We start from the raw sequence: 17,026 nt of genomic DNA, 5'->3' as shown, positions 1-17,026 counted from the left end.
AATCCATAACAAATGCTAATACTTCTGATACATGGTACATTTTGTCTGTTTAAAGTTGTTTAGGGGCCAGGGTGTGGTGGCTCACCTCTGTAATCCTAGCACTCTAGGAGGCCAAGGCGGGTGGATTGCTTGAGCTCAGGAGTTTGAGACCAGCCTGAGCAAGAGCAAGACCTTGTCTCTATTAAAAATAGAAAAACTAGTCGGGTATTGGGGTGGGCACCTGTAGTCTCAGCTACTCAGGAGGCTGAGGCAAGAGGATCACTGGAGTCCAAGAGGTTGAGGTTGCTGTGGTGTCTCAGAGTGACAGACTGAGACACCATCTCAAAAGAAACAGAAAAAAAGTTATTTAGGATAGGAAAGTAATTCATATTGTTTGAAATCCAGAACATTCCAAAGCTTATTTATTTTGTATAATGTCAAAGCCATATTTCCATGGATCTAGTTTTTTGCAGAGGCATCCAGTATTAACAGACCTTTGTGAATCCTTGCAGGGATACTTTATACATGTATATTTATAATCCAATTTTCAGAAGTTCTAATGAGAACAAATGATTAAAAATCAGTTGTAAGCCATACCTTATCTCTCAAGATTGCTCCCTGCAAACACAGTCCTGATAAAATGCCCTAGGTGAAGCGTGATCACAACTTTGCATTCTTGGCACATCCAGCAATATTGTGTAGGGACACTTGGTCCCATGGTAGGTTACCTTTCCCAAACCGAGTTCGTGCCACCAATTAGCTAGTGTGGCTGAAGTTTGTTGTTGGACATTGACTAGACTCGACCTAGCATCCGATGCTAGCTTACCTAATGTAGGCGAAGTGTCTAAGAGATTAAGTTATTTTAAATATTAACCTTGGAAATCTAAAAATGTAAAGTAACTGACTTTAGGAAGGTCATGGGCAGAAATGAGATATTTCTTTAATAAAATTCTCATTTTTTTGATAGGTTAGAGAAGCAGTATTCTTTCCCCTTGAACACAGAAATACTCTCCAGTGACTAAAAGGTTAAAAGAAAATAATACACATAGGTTGCAAAATGGCTAATTTAGATATACTCGTTTATCACAAACTAGATTTACATCTGGTATGTTTCTGGTGTTGACGCTGATCTCCTGGGAATTGGGAGAATGCTCAGAGAGACATTTCATATCAACCATCCTTTAAAAACCCTGCTATAGAGAAGCATTATCTTTGTCTTATTAGGATGCATTTTTGTGTGTTAGTTATGTATCACCTGCTATGTAAAAACACTTTTCTTGATGGTATGTGACAAGTCAGTGGGTTAGAGAATTTTTGACATTGTGGCTGATTTCAGAGGAAGCCTGTGGTCTTTGCAGTTAGCCGCAGATTAGTGTGCCTTCTCCATTGTGTATGTGAGCTAACAATCCAACTGATTCAAGCCTGTTAGAGTAAACTGTTCCTAATATTTAACCCAATAGTTTTGTATTTTTCTAGTTAGAGAATAAAAAAGAAATGTGTTGCTGGGTATGAGATATTCATGGCCTCTTACTTTTTCATTTCTGCATTGTTATTTTTTCTTTGGAGAAAAGAAAATATCAAAAAACCAAGCAGGATTGCCATCTGTGCTTTCATTAATGTGGATATGCAAGAAATATCCACATTAATGGATGAATTGCTGAATATCTCTCTTCAAGCTAGGTGAAAATAGAAAGGGATTGGTTTACTCTGTGTGGTAGGTGAGGATAAGGTGAAAACTATACAGTAGTGGTAATTGTTTTGGATGGTAGGAGACCATGGTAAGGTAGTAGTGTTAATTTGACAGAGACCCCCAATGTTTGCTGAGTCCGCTTTGGCATCTGTTACCAGTGGGGTTTGAGAAGAACTGGTCTAAGATTTTGAGGGTCCAGATTTATGCCCTAGCTTTTTTCACCAACACTGTCAGGATTGACATCTGTTCTGCTGGAATTAGAGTGTGAGATTGTAAGTGGGACTGTCTTGAGGACAGGAAATGGCTATTTTTTAATTCAGAGGTAAAGAAAAATCAGAATTACAGTGTTCCTTCTGTTCTTTTTAGGAGTATAATATCTCTGTACTGTGACATTATTTTTCTTACAGGTTTTGCATTTTCATTACCCACTATTGTGGAACTGTTAGACACAGTAGAAATAGTATTCATATTGCTTTAATAGTTATAAGCCATTGGGGTTGTATTTTAGGGTACTAAACTATATCTTTCTTTGACCAAAGTTACACTGAAATGAGCAGCAGTCTTAATTTGTGCCGTTAGTTTTTGTCCTTGCACATTTTAGTTTTTCTTTTCTCAGCTCTCTGTTTCCCTTGGTGGTGTCATCAACAAGTGGAGGATGGTCTTTGCATCTCATTTGACTATTACTCCTTACTTAGAATAGCAAATGAGAATGCTAAACTAATAACTTTCACTTCTTTTGAGAGTGAATTGTTACCGAAGTATTGGAATATGGCATAGCAAATATACAGTGCTTATATTTCTTCCCTGATGACAAGGCAAAGAAACCTCAGTTATTTCTTTATCATTTAGAAATGTTTGTTTCTTTTCCCTTCCCTCCCCACCCCTGTTGTTTGTCTTCTTGACTCTGCAAGGCAGCCTTACGCTGTAGGACCTTCTATTTGCTAAACATTTATTAACCAGGTGCCAGAAAGTTCTAAAATGTTGCAGTGTAGCTAAATTAGTTAAGTATTTGTATTGCAAAATAGATTGTTTTGTTTTAGGAACTCAATACCTTTTGTCTATTTTTTTCTCTGACAAGAATGTTTTATTTGACAGAAAACCTGATCGTGAGAGAGTTGAGGATTTTGATCACATGAGTCGAGAATCTAACTATTTCGGCCTTTCCCCAGAAGAGCGCAGAGAGAAGCAAGCTATAGAGGAATCTCGTTTACTGTATGAGATTCAGAACAGAGATGAACAGGCTTTCCCAGCCCTTTCCGTATGTATAAAAAGAGATTTAAAAATTTATTGTTTAGAAATCTTTCTAAATACAGTTTCTACATTAAGCTGCAGTTTCTGAAAGCTACCTTAAAGGTGATGTAGTTCTCCCTGTTCACATTTTCATGAGGAGTAGGTCTAGAGATCTTACTAAAATGTTAGTGACAGAATTGAGGCAAGTATATTGGTGTCCGCACTTGTAGTGTTTAGTGTTTTCTTTTGAAGTAAAATGTGTAATTTGCTAGCAAAAGTAATGTGCAGATTCACGATTTAGTTAACCCATTATAAGGTATGTCTGTGAAATCAGGAAGCCCTTTTCACTGCTTATTGAGCATGCAGGGACCTAATATGTGCAGTAAGAACTGTTTTTCACAGAGTTTGCCACTGTCTTTCAGGGTGTTCACTGTTGGAGGTGGTAGCATGTGTAATACTGTGGCTCTGTCCTTGCTCCCTGTGTCAGACACTGGGCTGTGATGGATGCTTCTCTAATGAAAGAAATGTTCTTTACCTTCAGGTTTCTTAACTCTTGGAGGGGAGTCCGAGGGAAAACTGTTCTCATGTAGAGTGAAGTATGTGCTTTGGGAGGTGGGTTTGTTGGTAGCACACAGGAGAGTTAACTATTTCATTCCTGTGACTGGGAGCCCTGTGCTTATGGTCTGTTAAGTTCTACCCAAGTGACCTTCCATCCTGAATGGTAGTTGGACAGTTTTTCTTAACAGTGGGTTAAACAGACAAAATGGAATGTTAAGGAAGGTATGTACCCAGTAAGTATACCAGTGTAAAACATTAAAGCCCATATGTTCAGTTTTCTGTGGAATTCCTTAGAAGTCTGAGGAGAAGCTTAGTTGAAAACAGCTGATCTGGAATAATAGTGCAGTTTGACACAGGACTTGGAGTTTAGGAATTATTCAAAGAAGTATGTAGATCTGTATGTGAATAGGCATTGTTTGTGTACTAAGTGCATTTATCTCTCATGTTGTATGTTATTTTTCCATCATGTTTATATAATAACTACAAACCATTTAAACTGTACTAATACCATTTTGTGTTTTTTTTTTTTTTTTTTTTTTTTTCAGTTAGTAGATTGTAAAAATACAACTAATGTGGGGACATATGGAATTTTTTTGTTTTTACAAACGGGGTCTTCATACTCAACATTTTTAGACTAAGGATTTTAATCCAATATTGGATTTCATAATGACTCATTTTTGTCTTCTAGAAAACTGCTAAAGAGGGCTGAGATCCTCTTCAGCTGTGTGAAACATACATTTGGAGGGTTAGAACAGGACCCTAGAACCTTCATTGATAATTTATCTTAAAAAACTGACTTATTCATCCAACTGCTTTGTTTCACCAGTAAAAAAGGTTGGAATTCATGCAGCACTTAATTGATTTGCTGAGAGTCAGTAGCGTTCAGTGATAAGAACCCTAGTATACAGTATCTGCTAATTTGTGCTTAAGTCTCCCCCCACCCCTACCCCATAAAGGACTGTGACTCTACAGTGGCTTTTTTGGAAGGTTGGTACAGAAGAGGCTATTGTTTGTGCAAAGAATGTAAGTTGCAAGGAGAGGGTTTGGTCAGGGTGGCTTCTTGAAATGAGGATGTGAAAAATCTGCTAATTTAGGCTGAAATTTGATTGCCTAATCCTTTTGTCGGAGTAGTAAAGACTACTGATCTAGAGTATATATGGATCTTAGATGCTGTGTTTTGTAGTTTCAGAAACAAAAAAAATAGGGCTATGAATTTTGAGATTTTTAGAAGTATGAAGGGTAAATTTCATTATAGAACTTTCGCTTAAATTTTTGGGTAAAACTTTTAACACAAATTTTGTTCATTTTAAAGAGCTCATCAGTCAATCAGTCAGCATCTCAGAGTAGCAACCCAGGTGTCCAGAGAAAGTCATCACATGTAAGTGATAGGAAAGGAAGCAGGCGGAGAATGGATACAGAAGAACGGAAAGACAAAGGTAAGATATTTCATCACTGAAAGCAGATGCTAGAGGTCTGTGTCTGCTTTAAACTTATGTATTAGGGAAAGAGCACTTAAGTTGTTAAGCAGTTTATCTAAGGCCATTTACTCAACTGTTGCTGAGGAACATTGATTCAAGCAAAAGCATGTAAAATGTTCTAATGACTACACTTTTCATTGACGAAACATGGTTCAAATAGTACTTTTTACTTTATCTTCATATTTTGTTCTTTTGTATTCAAACTTGAGTGGTGACTGATGGTGTCTTTTTTATTTTGATCTGTTACAGACTCTATTCATGGACATACTCACTTGGAAAAAAAACCTGAACCAAGCACATTGGAGGTAAATTTTTAAACACTAATTGCAGTTTTTCTTTTCCTAACACCATGATAGTACAGTACGAAGAAGTGGAATGAGAAGATGGAGATAATTCCAAATGTTTTTTTTTTTTTTTTTTGTGGTTTTTGGCCGAGGCTGGGTTTGAACCCACCACCTCCAGCATATGGGACTGGCGCCCTATCCCTTTGAGCCACAAGCACCGCCCAATTCCAAATGTTTTATAACTACACACATGTATTAGGACAGTAGGGAAACAGGGAAAAGATGACAGAGATTGAGAAGTCACAGATTATAACCATTTCTTCAAGGTACATAAAGATGCTCTCTGAGTTATTGCAAAATGGCTTTTATTCACCATCTTTCTAGTATATTGACGTTTTTAAGGGAGTAGAGTGTGCTGTTTAAGTCATGTCCCATTAATAAAAACTACCCATTAGTAAAGGTGTGCAGGCAAAAGTTAAGCTACCCATTGACAGCTAGATACGATTGGAAAAAAATACTCAGTGTTGAGAGGGTTCTGTCTGATGCATGTAGGGTGAATTATGAAAGGAAACCACAATTATCCCAGAATGTAGGTCTTTGAAATACAGAATTATGCTTTTTGTTTTTGTTTCCAAAGACTATTAGTGATGATAAATGTACAAGAATTTCATCACCATCAAAGTCAAAGAAATTAGAGTGCCCATCTCCTGCAGAACAAGTAAGTACATTGTTGAATTTGACATTGAATGCTCTTTTGTTTCTTTGCTCTGTATACAATCATTTAAAAATAAGCTGGGCGCGATGGCTCATGCCTGTAATCATTGCACTCTGGGAGACTCAGGTGGGAGGATTGCTTAAGGCTAGGAGTTTGAGCATGAGAGAACCCTGAGCATGAGTGAGACTCCATTCTCTAAAAGTGAACAAATAAGCAGGTAGAGTGGCATGTGCCTGTAGTCCTAGCTACTCAGGAGGCTGAGGCAGGAGGATCATTTGGAGCTCAGGAGTTTGAGGTTTGCTGTGGGCCACGATGAAGCCACTGTACTTCTGTCTGTACATTGTACTTTCTGTCTGTCACACTGGTGACAGATAGAAACCCTGTCTCAACAGTAACAAAAAAGAAAGGAACCACCTGTTTGGAAAGTAGAAGAATTTATTCTAGCATCACAATTCATGTTCAGTTTTTTGTGTAGGCAACTCTTGGTTAGGTTCAAATTTGTTTGCATATCATTTTTACTCTGTGCATGTGTCTTATTTCTAAGACTAGAGGACCATTTATACTTCAGTTAAAAGGCAGGCAACTCAAGGTATACATTTATTTGGTGGTTAAAGTTAGTGTTTAAGCAAAATAAACTCTTGTCTTTTTCTATCCCCTCTTCTTGAAGAAGCCAGCAGAACATGTGTCTTTGTCAAGTCCAGCTCCCCTTCTAGTTTCTCCAGAGGTACATCTAACTCCTGCGGTGCCTTCTTTACCAGCCACTGTGCCAGCCTGGCCAAGTGAACCTACAACTTTTGGACCAACAGGTTAGAGAAGAATTTAGAAAATCCAGCCATCAAACCAACAAAATCCTTTCATGTCAGAGACTTTAAATTCTTGGGTGCAAGCTTATTCTCAGAGCAGGGTTAAGTATGTGGAGCCTCACAGAGCTTTCTGTCATCCTCTGCTTTGCTCTGCTTCCATTGTGGGATGGCCATCTTCATTTGGGCAGTATTCATCTGAGATATGCCCTTGTAATCCCAGGAGCATCATGTTTGAGCTGGGTATCTCCACTGGATGCTTCAGTTGGCTCAGCATTAACTAGCACCATGGTTTGATGTTTTCCCTGATGTTTTCCCCACATTTTTATGGCCCCTGTCAAACCCTACACCATGCCCTGTGCCTTACACATGTTTGCAAAAGCTACTATTAGAAGACCTTGACTCAAAGCTTGTTTCCTGGGCTCATTTCTTCCTGTGTGTCCAGGAGGGTCCTTGATTGATATAAAAAGTTCTTGTTCAGAAACACACACCATTTTACTAGCTCTGATCAGTTATGCAGTATTCTTAATAGCTTTATGTAGAAGGAATTATTTCCACCTTTCGTTGTTTTTGATTCTTTTCCCTCTCTTTTGTAGGTGTCCCTGCTCAAATTCCTGTTTTGTCAGTGACGCAGACTCTGACCACTGGACCTGATTCTGCTGTATCTCAAGCTCATTTAACACCCTCTCCAGTTCCTGTGTCAATACAGGCAGTTAACCAGCCCATGATGCCTTTGCCTCAGACGTTGAGCCTTTACCAGGACCCACTCTATCCTGGGTTTCCTTATAATGAAAAGGGAGATAGAGCCATTGTACCACCTTATTCACTGTGTCAGACTGGGGAGGACCTGCCTAAAGGTAAGATCCTTCTCCAACTTCAGATTGATTTTATTTATCAAGTACAATTAGTTTTAGTGAGAAATGTAGAGATGTAAGTAGAGGTTAAAGGTCTGTTTATTTTTTATTTTTAGTAATTTGAAGTAAGGAAAGGAGAAGAGAAGTTTGACTATTAATTATTCACTTCTTTTTCAGCTTGGTTTGTTAGAAAATATATTAGAAAAAAATTTTTTCTTATGTTTAGTAAAGTGACCTCTCTGTCACTTTTCATAAATAGATTTGAAACCATTGTGATCTTAATTTAAATTTGACTACCTAAATTACTGTGTTTTCTCAACATTGGTTTTGTTTAGGAACTGTTCATTTTTTATTTATGAAACATGGAGAAGAGTGAATACAATATGTAGTGGCTACTATTATAGTATTATAGTACTATATATTTATCTTATTTTGGTTAAAAATATTCAAAATTTGCTACCTCTTTTTTTTTTTTTTTTTTTAAAGAATCTTCCTCCACCTCCCCATTTTTAATTTGCAAAATTTCCTGTTTGTAAATCTGAAAAAGTAATGCAGTGACTTCTATATGCTTTTTACCTGGATTTATTTTATTAGTAAGTACTTTGATGTTTGAGTCTATGGGTAACTGGCTAATGGCAAATGAATATGTGGACTTGTCCTACCAATCATGTTAATAAGTTAGGTTTACATTGATTTTACCATTCTCTTCCAGCAATTTTATTTTGTAATTTTTAAAGCCCCATAGAAAAGTTGAAAAATATAATGAGCACCTGAATTTTCTTTACCTAGATTCATTTTTAATGAGATAAAAATCTCAATTTATGAGATCTTGGAATTTATAAACAAAGCATATTGAATCTGGAATTACCATGTGGTAACAGCCTTGTGTTTGGTTATATCATAATTTTTATCTGTGTTTTTTATCACAGGCTAGAAAAGATAATTCTAGTAGGTAGAATATTATTAGAAATATGTATTTTGATTAAGGATGATGAAATAAAGCTGTGAATGTATAATTTTAGTGATTATTTTATTTCAGATAAGAACATTCTTCGATTCTTCTTCAATCTTGGTGTGAAGGTATTTACATTTTATCACTTTGAAGTTATTTTATTATTTTAATTTAACACTGTTTTAAGTTATTACTACTGAAATAGTGTTAACTCCTGTCCTGTCAGTCAGTAACCTAAGGTTTACTAAATTTCATCATCTAAATAACCAGCAGTTCAGTACTGTGTAGTTTGTTTTTGGTGGTGATGGATGCTCCCATTTTTGTCTGTCTTCTAAATTGGTGTTGAGTTAACCTTATGAATATATTAAAGAAATGGTGTAGTCTCCAGGTAGGCTAGTAGAAGTGCCCTTGCTAGAGAGCCAATTAGATGAAAATCTTTGTTTGAAGTCCTACTGTTCAGGTGTATATCCCTTCCCTGGGGCAAGGCATTACAAGTGTATCTTCTCTTACCTAGCTTTGGGGGTAATATTCTTTACCTGCCTCAGTTGTTGAAAGGATTAAAGGAAATAACACATGAAAGCACTTTTGTGTAAGGTGGTATGGGTTTTCCCTAGCATAGCAGATATCTGTTGGGAAGTGATCAACCTAGAAATCGCTTTTCTTAGGAAGAGGGGCTGGAGAACTCTACATCCTTATCAGTGCTAGGTTGTTTCCTGTCCTAGATTAGTTTCTGTGGATTATAGACAGATAAAATATGAAGTGCCTACCTTAGCCTTCTGACGATTCATAAAAGACTTGATTAATTTTTACCATCTGCTGCATCATTGCTTAGTTTTAATCTACGCAGTGAATTTTGGCTGTAGGTAATTGGTTAGCCAATCGTTAGGTTATATTTTCTTTATATTTATTTTGGTTTTAGTTGAGGTCTTTAGAGAAAGGTTTTGGAGTATCTTTTTTTTTTTTTAAATTAGAGACCAAATCTCAAGTTGTTGCCCTGGGTAGAGTGCTGTGGCATCATAGCTCACAGAAACCTCCAACTCCGGCTGAAGTGATCATCTCGCCTCAGTTTTTTTCTGTTTTTAGTAGAGATGGGGTCTTGCTTTTGCTCAGGCTGGTCTGGAACTCGTAAGCAGTCCACCTGCCTCAGCCACCCAGAGTGCTAAGATTACAGGCGTGAGCCACTGCGTCGGGCCCCTCCTTTTTTTTTTTGAGACAGAGTCTCACTCTATTGCCTAGGCCGGATTGCATGGCATCAGCCTAGCTCACAGCAACCTCAAACTCCTGGGTTCAAGTGATTCTCCTGCCTCCTTACAGGTGCCTGTCCTAACACTTGGCTTATTTTTTCTATTTTTAGTAGAGATGGGGTCTTGCTCTTTCTCAGGCTGGTCTTCAATTCTTATGTTCAAGTGATCCTCCTACCTCAGCCTCCCAGATTGCAAGGGGGCCTTGAGCCTTTCCTGGAGTATTTCATTTTCAGTATTACCCTTCTCTGATTGGAAGGCTCTGAGGGCTCCTCGAATTATGGAGCCCTAACCTTGGAGATTGTTTATTCCTATACCAATTTCTTGGTAAATTAGTCCACACAGGCTATTTTGGCCAGCATGGGAGTCTCACAGTGAATTATTGGTAGTGCCAGAATGTGAATGCAGGTCTAGCTAAGCAGCCATTGATTGAAATACTATCAACATTTATGTTAGGAATTTGGATTGGTTTCAGTACTGGAGCAAAGCAATGACTTGATTGTGTAATTCCTTTTTGCATTGGGTATCACAGTGACCTAATATTATATATTAGGACTATAGATTATATGATCTTTGCAGACATGAGAAATTTAGATAACTACTCAAATCTTCCCCTCCCTCCCCTTTTATTTTTCTGTTTTATGTCTCTTTTAGGCATATAGTTGTCCCATGTGGGCCCCACATTCTTACCTATACCCTCTGCACCAGGCCTACCTGGCAGCCTGCAGGATGTACCCAAAGGTCCCGGTCCCTGTGTATCCTCATAATCCATGGTTCCAAGAAGCTTCTTCTGCTCAGAATGAAAGTGACTGTACCTGTACCGATGCCCACTTTTCTATGCAGACTGAGGCCAGTGTTAATGGTCAAATGCCACAGCCACAGATTGGACCACCAACGTTTTCTTCACCTCTGGTTATTCCTCCATCTCAGGTGTCTGAAAGTCATGGACAGTTATCTTACCAGGCTGATCTTGAATCTGAGAATCCTGGGCAGCTTCTTCATGCTGATTATGAAGAGTCACTAAGTGGCAAGAATGTGTTCCCACAGCCGTCCTTTGGACCTAATCCATTCTTAGGCCCAGTTCCTATTGCACCTCCTTTCTTTCCTCATGTTTGGTATGGGTACCCTTTTCAGGGATTCATAGAAAATCCAGTCATGAGGCAGAATATTGTCCTCCCCTCTGATGAGAAAGGAGAATTGGATGTGCCCCTGGAAAATCTGGATCTGTCTAAAGAATGTGGTTCAGTTTCAACAGTAGATGAGTTTCCAGAAGCCCAGGGTGAAGGTGCACATTCTCTCCCAGAATCAAGCGTAAGCTGTAAGCACGAAGGCCGGGTGGAGCAGTCGTCCCAGACACGGAAGGCAGATCTTGTGTTGGTTTCCATTCCTCCTGCAGCAGAGGGAAAGGTTCATCTTCCTGCTCAGATTCTAAACAGAGAGAGAGAAACTGTGCCTGCTGAATTTGAACCTAAAAGGACCATTCAGAGTCTGAAAGAAAAAACGGAAAAAATAAAAGATACTAAGACTGCTGCTGATGTGGTCAGCCTTGGGGCCAACTCCCCAGATAGCAGAGTGCAAAGACCAAAAGAAGAGAGTTCAGAAGATGAAAATGAGGTGTCTAACATTTTGAGAAGCGGTAGATCCAAGCAGTTCTATAATCAGACTTTTGGAGGCAGGAAGTACAAAAGTGATTGGGGCTATTCTGGTAGGGGTGGATATCAACACGTGAGAGGTGAGGAGGCGTGGAAAGGGCAGCCAAGCAGAAGCCGGGACGAAGGTTATCAGTACCATCGGAATGCCAGAGGACGACCTTACAGGGGAGATAGGAGAAGATCAGGGATGGGAGATGGCCATAGGGGACAGAACACTTGATGGTTGCTGGAGTATTTTTGAGCAGAAACCCTTTCTTAGGTGGAATGTTTCTGAATGCTTTAAAAAAAGACATAAAATAAAAACCCAAATTGGAACTGTTTCCCTTCCACCTCCCCTTTCACCTTCTCTCCTATTCTGGACAAGAGGTTCTGGACATGAGTTAAAGGGGCAGGTGAATTCCTGGCATTGCCAGTTTTTTTCATTCAAAATCTGATTTATTTATTGGGTGACTGCCCCCTTAAAAAGTAGAAGATAAGTTTGTTAAAGTATTTTTTATAAACAGCTTAATATAAAACATAGATTTAGTGTTTGGTTTTTTTTCTCCTTAATATAAGTTTGACTTCAGATGTTGGAAATGTGTGCTTTATAGTGTTTACTAAAGTGACAAGAAAAAATACACCATTTGACACACTATAGATTCCAAAACATAACATTGCACCAAATAGAAATGTATATTTTATTATGCAATGCCTTAGTCATGAACTGGGCTCAAACAATTCTCAGCCTAAAACACTGTTGTCTTTTAAAATGCTTCCAACCCAAAGGCCTTTCATCTCAATATCTGTCAAACTTGAATAATGTCTTCTCTTTAATACTACACATAAGGCAGCCTATTAACCTGTGTCTTAGAAATATTGTATATAGTTCTTTTAATATTCATAGGGTATATTTTTCAATTTTGGTGAGTATTTGTTGAGATTGTATACAAGAATAGATGGTTAAGAAATAGGAAATTCAATGAAATGGCTGTTTCCACCAAGAATTTTTAGCACTGGTGTAAATATCATGGTGCCTACTCGAAAGAAATGTAGATGCTATGCATTTTGAAAATAATCTGCATCTGTTAAAACTGCAGACTTTTTTAATGCCACTTTAACACTAATGCACTGACAAGATTCTAAATATTTTGTGAGAAGAAATGTAAAAAATTTTTAGCTTGACAGGTTCCTACAGAGAGTTACTGTTTTGTTTTTCTCCATGCACCATTGGTCATATGTATCACTTTACAGCTGCATGTTCAACTTGTTAAGGCTGAAACTATTCTAAGAATAAGATGATTGTGGTTTCTAGGTCTTTTCTAGAGGATGCTGCTAGAAAATGATTTTTCTTTGCATTTTATAGCTTGTTACCCTTTAAGTAGGTAACATGTCTTTGATCCTGCTTCCTTCCATTCTGGGCAGTATTCACTAGAGGTTCCCTTTGCATGTTGCACTGTTTTCATTTGGAGATTGCACTCTGAATTAACACAGTATTCATTTATCTGTGTTACTTTGTAAAAATAACTGTTGCTTATATTTCTTATTTGTACATAACAGTGTGAAAATCTACCTTTTTATGTTGAGATTACCTTGATCAGGAAGTTTGAGTGCTATGCAAATGATAGAATTTCTCTTTGCATGCCATGTATAATATATATATCTAGCCAAAAATGGATGTGGTGGATTTCCTTTTTTTTTTTTTTTTTTCTAAGCAAATTACTTTAAAAGCAAATACAATTCACTTGAATTTGACAAACTGAAGCAGATGAGTTTTCTGGGATCTCTGATAACCTATAGGAATGCTTGGATGCCAGCTAGGCTCAGTGAATCTCCACTGTACTGTAATAATGGTTATTTACCTCTGTGCTGTTTTAATTACCTAATGTCTGTGTAACTGCTGATTTGAGTAGTCATTAGCATTTAGATATTTTGTAATATAGGATTTTAGAGCGCACTTTGAAAGATACTTTATTATGATGGTGCTAGGTAGAAATTTGTTAAGATTGGGATGGTTGTGTAGAAAAGAAAAAATTGAGAGAACCTGTTGAAACAAATTTGTTGTCACCTTCTAAGGTAGAACAGTTGTTGGAAGGTACTGTGTAAGCCATTTGTTTTTTCTTAATGTCAGTGGCTGAATTATGGAATAAGATTAGAGGGTCCTTCATTTTCAGCCCATGCTTTTATGTAGCATTAGCTTACCTGATAATTTTTATGAAAATCACATTTTGATATAAATACCAGATTTGAAAGTTCAATATAGTTGATCTCAGGAGTCCAAAAGCAGTTGCTGTTTCCAGTGTCCTTCATTTTATTGACTGGGGTTTGATCTCAGTTTTTGGAAATGTTTAAAAATTGTATAGGAAAGAATACTATTCCTTCTTCACTGTTGCTGTCTTACCTCAACTGAGTAGCAGAATACTCGATAGCTCCTGAAGGAAACACTGATTTGCTTCCTGCTTGCTGTGTTTCACTTCCAGGACATGGTGGAAACAGTGCTGAAAAAGAATTTTAGCAGATGGTACTTTTCTCAGTGACCTCTGGAATAAAAGAACTCTGACTTTTGATAGTTGTAAAATTATCAGTCTTTGCATAAAGGTCAGTTTTGTTTTGATCTTTAGGTTTGTTTTAAAGTTTATTCGTCCAAGGAATTTTGCCTTATGCTGGAGGTCAAACTTAAGGCCAAGTAAGCTTTTGTCTGCCCTCGTTTTAGCTGTATGTTGACAGCTAAAGATGTATTTCTATATAAGAGAATAGAAGCAAAAGTACAGAACTGAGAATCATTTGTATTTTGAGTTGGAAATTATGAAGCTTCATCGTTATTATGATAATACACATTTTGAAGAACAAATGTTTAGACTGACCAAAGCTCACCTGTAATTTTTGTTTTCATTAGGTGCTTTGGCTGAACTTGATTCCAGCCCCCGTTCCTTTTACTATTGTGTATCTGTCTCCTGTACAAGTTCTTTCCTCTCTGATAAATCTTCAGCTCTTGCCTTGTGTGCTCCTTGGCAGCAGGATGCTGGCATCTGTGTAGTCCTCATGCTGTTTCCTGGTAACCCACAAGTTCATTTTCACAGCAGCCCTGAGCTCAGACCCTACCTTGACCTGGCAAGAGTAGGTTTTCCTGAACCATAATGCTGATGAAGCTTATTTGATACAGACTGTATATTATTGCAGTGTACTGTTTCCTGTGTGACTCGAGTTTGAATTAAAATGCCTATGAACTGCAAGCTTGCTTATGATTGACTTTGGTGCAATAAAATTCCTTCTAACCATTTCTGGTTTAGAAAACATTCAGCCATCCTAGAAATTAGCAATATTTATTTTTGCCTCATTTGTATTACCTTCAGTTTTAGATGAGGTGAACTTCTTGTCTTTCACTTAAGGGTACTATAAGCAAGGTCCATTCTAGTGTAGCTGAAGAGAATGTGGATTTGGCTATACTATTTCTGTTTACTGTATTTTGCTCCCTATTTTATGTTTAAATGCTGTTTGTTTGAAATCTTAATGGCTCATTTCCAGTATGTCAATTTCAAAGAACTAAGGTTTTGCTACTAGTGTCAGCCATTTACTCTCCCCCTAATTGGGATTTTATTTTATGGAGATTTTTTCCCCCCTGAAATACAAGTTTTAGAAAATCTTTAGAAGAGGGGTGGGTGCATGTCTTAATGCTGGGAAGCAGCAACTTTGGGGTTGAATATACTTGAATGGATTGAAAATTGCATTGTTAGAGAGCTAGAAAAAATTTATGTATGAAAAATGATAATAGCCTTACACTGAGTACAAATAATAATTAAAAGCATGTGAAGATGTGATCATTTGTGATGTTACTTGTAAAAAAAAAAAAAGTATATATACATATCTTTTGAAGTGTTGAAAGGAAAATAGTACTTTATATTCTTTATCATATCACTTTTTGTAAGTGTTGAATATATTCTTGTTTATTTTTCTATGTTGTTTTGTAGCCTTAAGAAGTGTTTCAAACATATCTGAATGTAAAGAGTAAATGCCCTACATGGTGTGATGCTGCATTATATATAAAACTGTGTGCATATATTAAATTTTGTCTCTTGCTTCTGCTTGTGATTCTTTGGTTCCATGGGTAAACAGTAATATAGCGCTATGTAAGACTTAGAGGAATTGGTGCTGTGGCTTCTAACTGCAATCCCAGTACTTTGGGAAGCCAAGGCAGGAGGATCCTTGAGGCCAGGAGTTCAAGACCTGCGTGGTCAATACATTTAAGCTCAACAATTTCTTAATGCTGTATTTATTTATATATGGAAATCAAAGAATATTATGAAATCCTTTAATACACAAAGGCTCATTTAGTGTAAGGACTTGATGGAAAAGTGATCTAGGAATGGGCAGCAAGCTGGGAAGGATAAGTTGGTCAGGTAGATGGATCTTTCACTTGGGACTCATTGAGGAGTTGAGACAATAAATAGGACCTTTGGGGAAAGGGAGAGAGGAAACATTTTTTAGCTGTTTGCCAGTAGGTTCATCCCAGAAGTCAGTAGAAGCCAGGGGCAGAGAGGCTAGAAGTGTCTGTAACTGGTGGGGGTTCTACTGGAATCTTTGCAAAAGTGGATGGGATAAAAGGCAAGACTAAATGATGATCATTCTTGATTTCCTAAGCTTCTCTATAGGATTGGCGTCTGTAGCTCAGTGGCTAGGGGGCCAGCCACATACACCAGGGTTTGTGGGTTCAAACCCAGCCCAGGCCTGTCAAAACAATTGCCCGGTGCCTGTAGTCCCAACTACTTGGGAGGCTGAGGCAAGAGAATTGCTTAAGCCTAAGAGTTTAAGTTTGCTGTGAGCTGTGATGTTACAGTACTCTATGAGAGCTACATAAGACTGTCTTCAAAAAAAAAAAAAAAAAGGTTCTCTATACTTGTGACAAGTAGGCACTTGTCACTTTCACTTAACTGTGAAAGACTTAGGTCTGGGTAATGGTGTGAGCATGAAACTGCAAAAAAAGGGAGACAAAGCTGCTCTTCACAGTATGCACTCCAGCTTAATTTTACACAGTTCAGTAGTTTCAATTTTGTAAGATAAACTAAAGTTTACCCTGTTAAGTCTATGTGGAATTCATGAGAGAAATTGGAGCTTTAGAGTCAGCTCTTAAAATATGTACTATTCTAATTACATTTTTTCACATTTAGGAAAAAAAGGTGTAAATACAGAAGATAAATAGTTCTTATAGCCACCTATCTCTGAATATTATAGTTAACTAGCAGGTTATTAACTGATTTTAACAAGAAATTCTGTGTAGTAAAAAAATTTTTTTAAATGAGAACTTCAGCTTTGGATTAACTGCCTTCAGATGAAATAGAAAACTGCCATTCACCTTACCCAGGGATACACCTATTACTTGTATAACTTGTTGCATCCTTACTGTAATTCACTTTCTAAAGTAGGAGTTAATGTGAATGCATTTAAGTCCTTTATAATTTTAGAAGGTACTTATACAAACGGAGACAGGAAATGATGCACAGACATGAAGTGATACTAAGGCTGTGCGCCTTGACAAGGGATGGATGTCAGTTTCATTAGCCAAGAATTGTGTTGATAGGGGACACATACTTAGGCACATAACAAGGTTGGGAGCTGGAAC

The 17,026-nt window shown here is 37.6% G+C and overlaps 1 protein-coding gene across 2 annotated transcripts in view; it reads left to right on the top strand.

Annotated features, from left to right (window-relative positions):
* Nucleotides 1-15,485, top strand: part of OTUD4 (OTU deubiquitinase 4) — a 48,246-nt gene extending 32,761 nt beyond the window's left edge. For both annotated transcript variants that reach the window (XM_053582199.1, XM_053582200.1), the window contains exons 14-21: nt 2,765-2,927; nt 4,770-4,893; nt 5,185-5,240; nt 5,857-5,937; nt 6,602-6,740; nt 7,331-7,591; nt 8,628-8,668; nt 10,436-15,485. In XM_053582199.1, the coding sequence (XP_053438174.1) occupies nt 2,765-2,927; nt 4,770-4,893; nt 5,185-5,240; nt 5,857-5,937; nt 6,602-6,740; nt 7,331-7,591; nt 8,628-8,668; nt 10,436-11,653 (2,083 nt within the window). In that variant the 3' untranslated portion in view covers nt 11,654-15,485. The remainder of the gene's footprint in view (nt 1-2,764; nt 2,928-4,769; nt 4,894-5,184; nt 5,241-5,856; nt 5,938-6,601; nt 6,741-7,330; nt 7,592-8,627; nt 8,669-10,435) is intronic.
* Nucleotides 15,486-17,026: the final 1,541 nt, after the last annotated feature.

Source organism: Nycticebus coucang, chromosome 1, assembly GCF_027406575.1.
Source record: "Nycticebus coucang isolate mNycCou1 chromosome 1, mNycCou1.pri, whole genome shotgun sequence".
Classification (NCBI taxonomy): Eukaryota; Metazoa; Chordata; class Mammalia; order Primates; family Lorisidae; genus Nycticebus; species Nycticebus coucang.
This window is presented reverse-complemented; position numbering and strand designations above follow the sequence as displayed.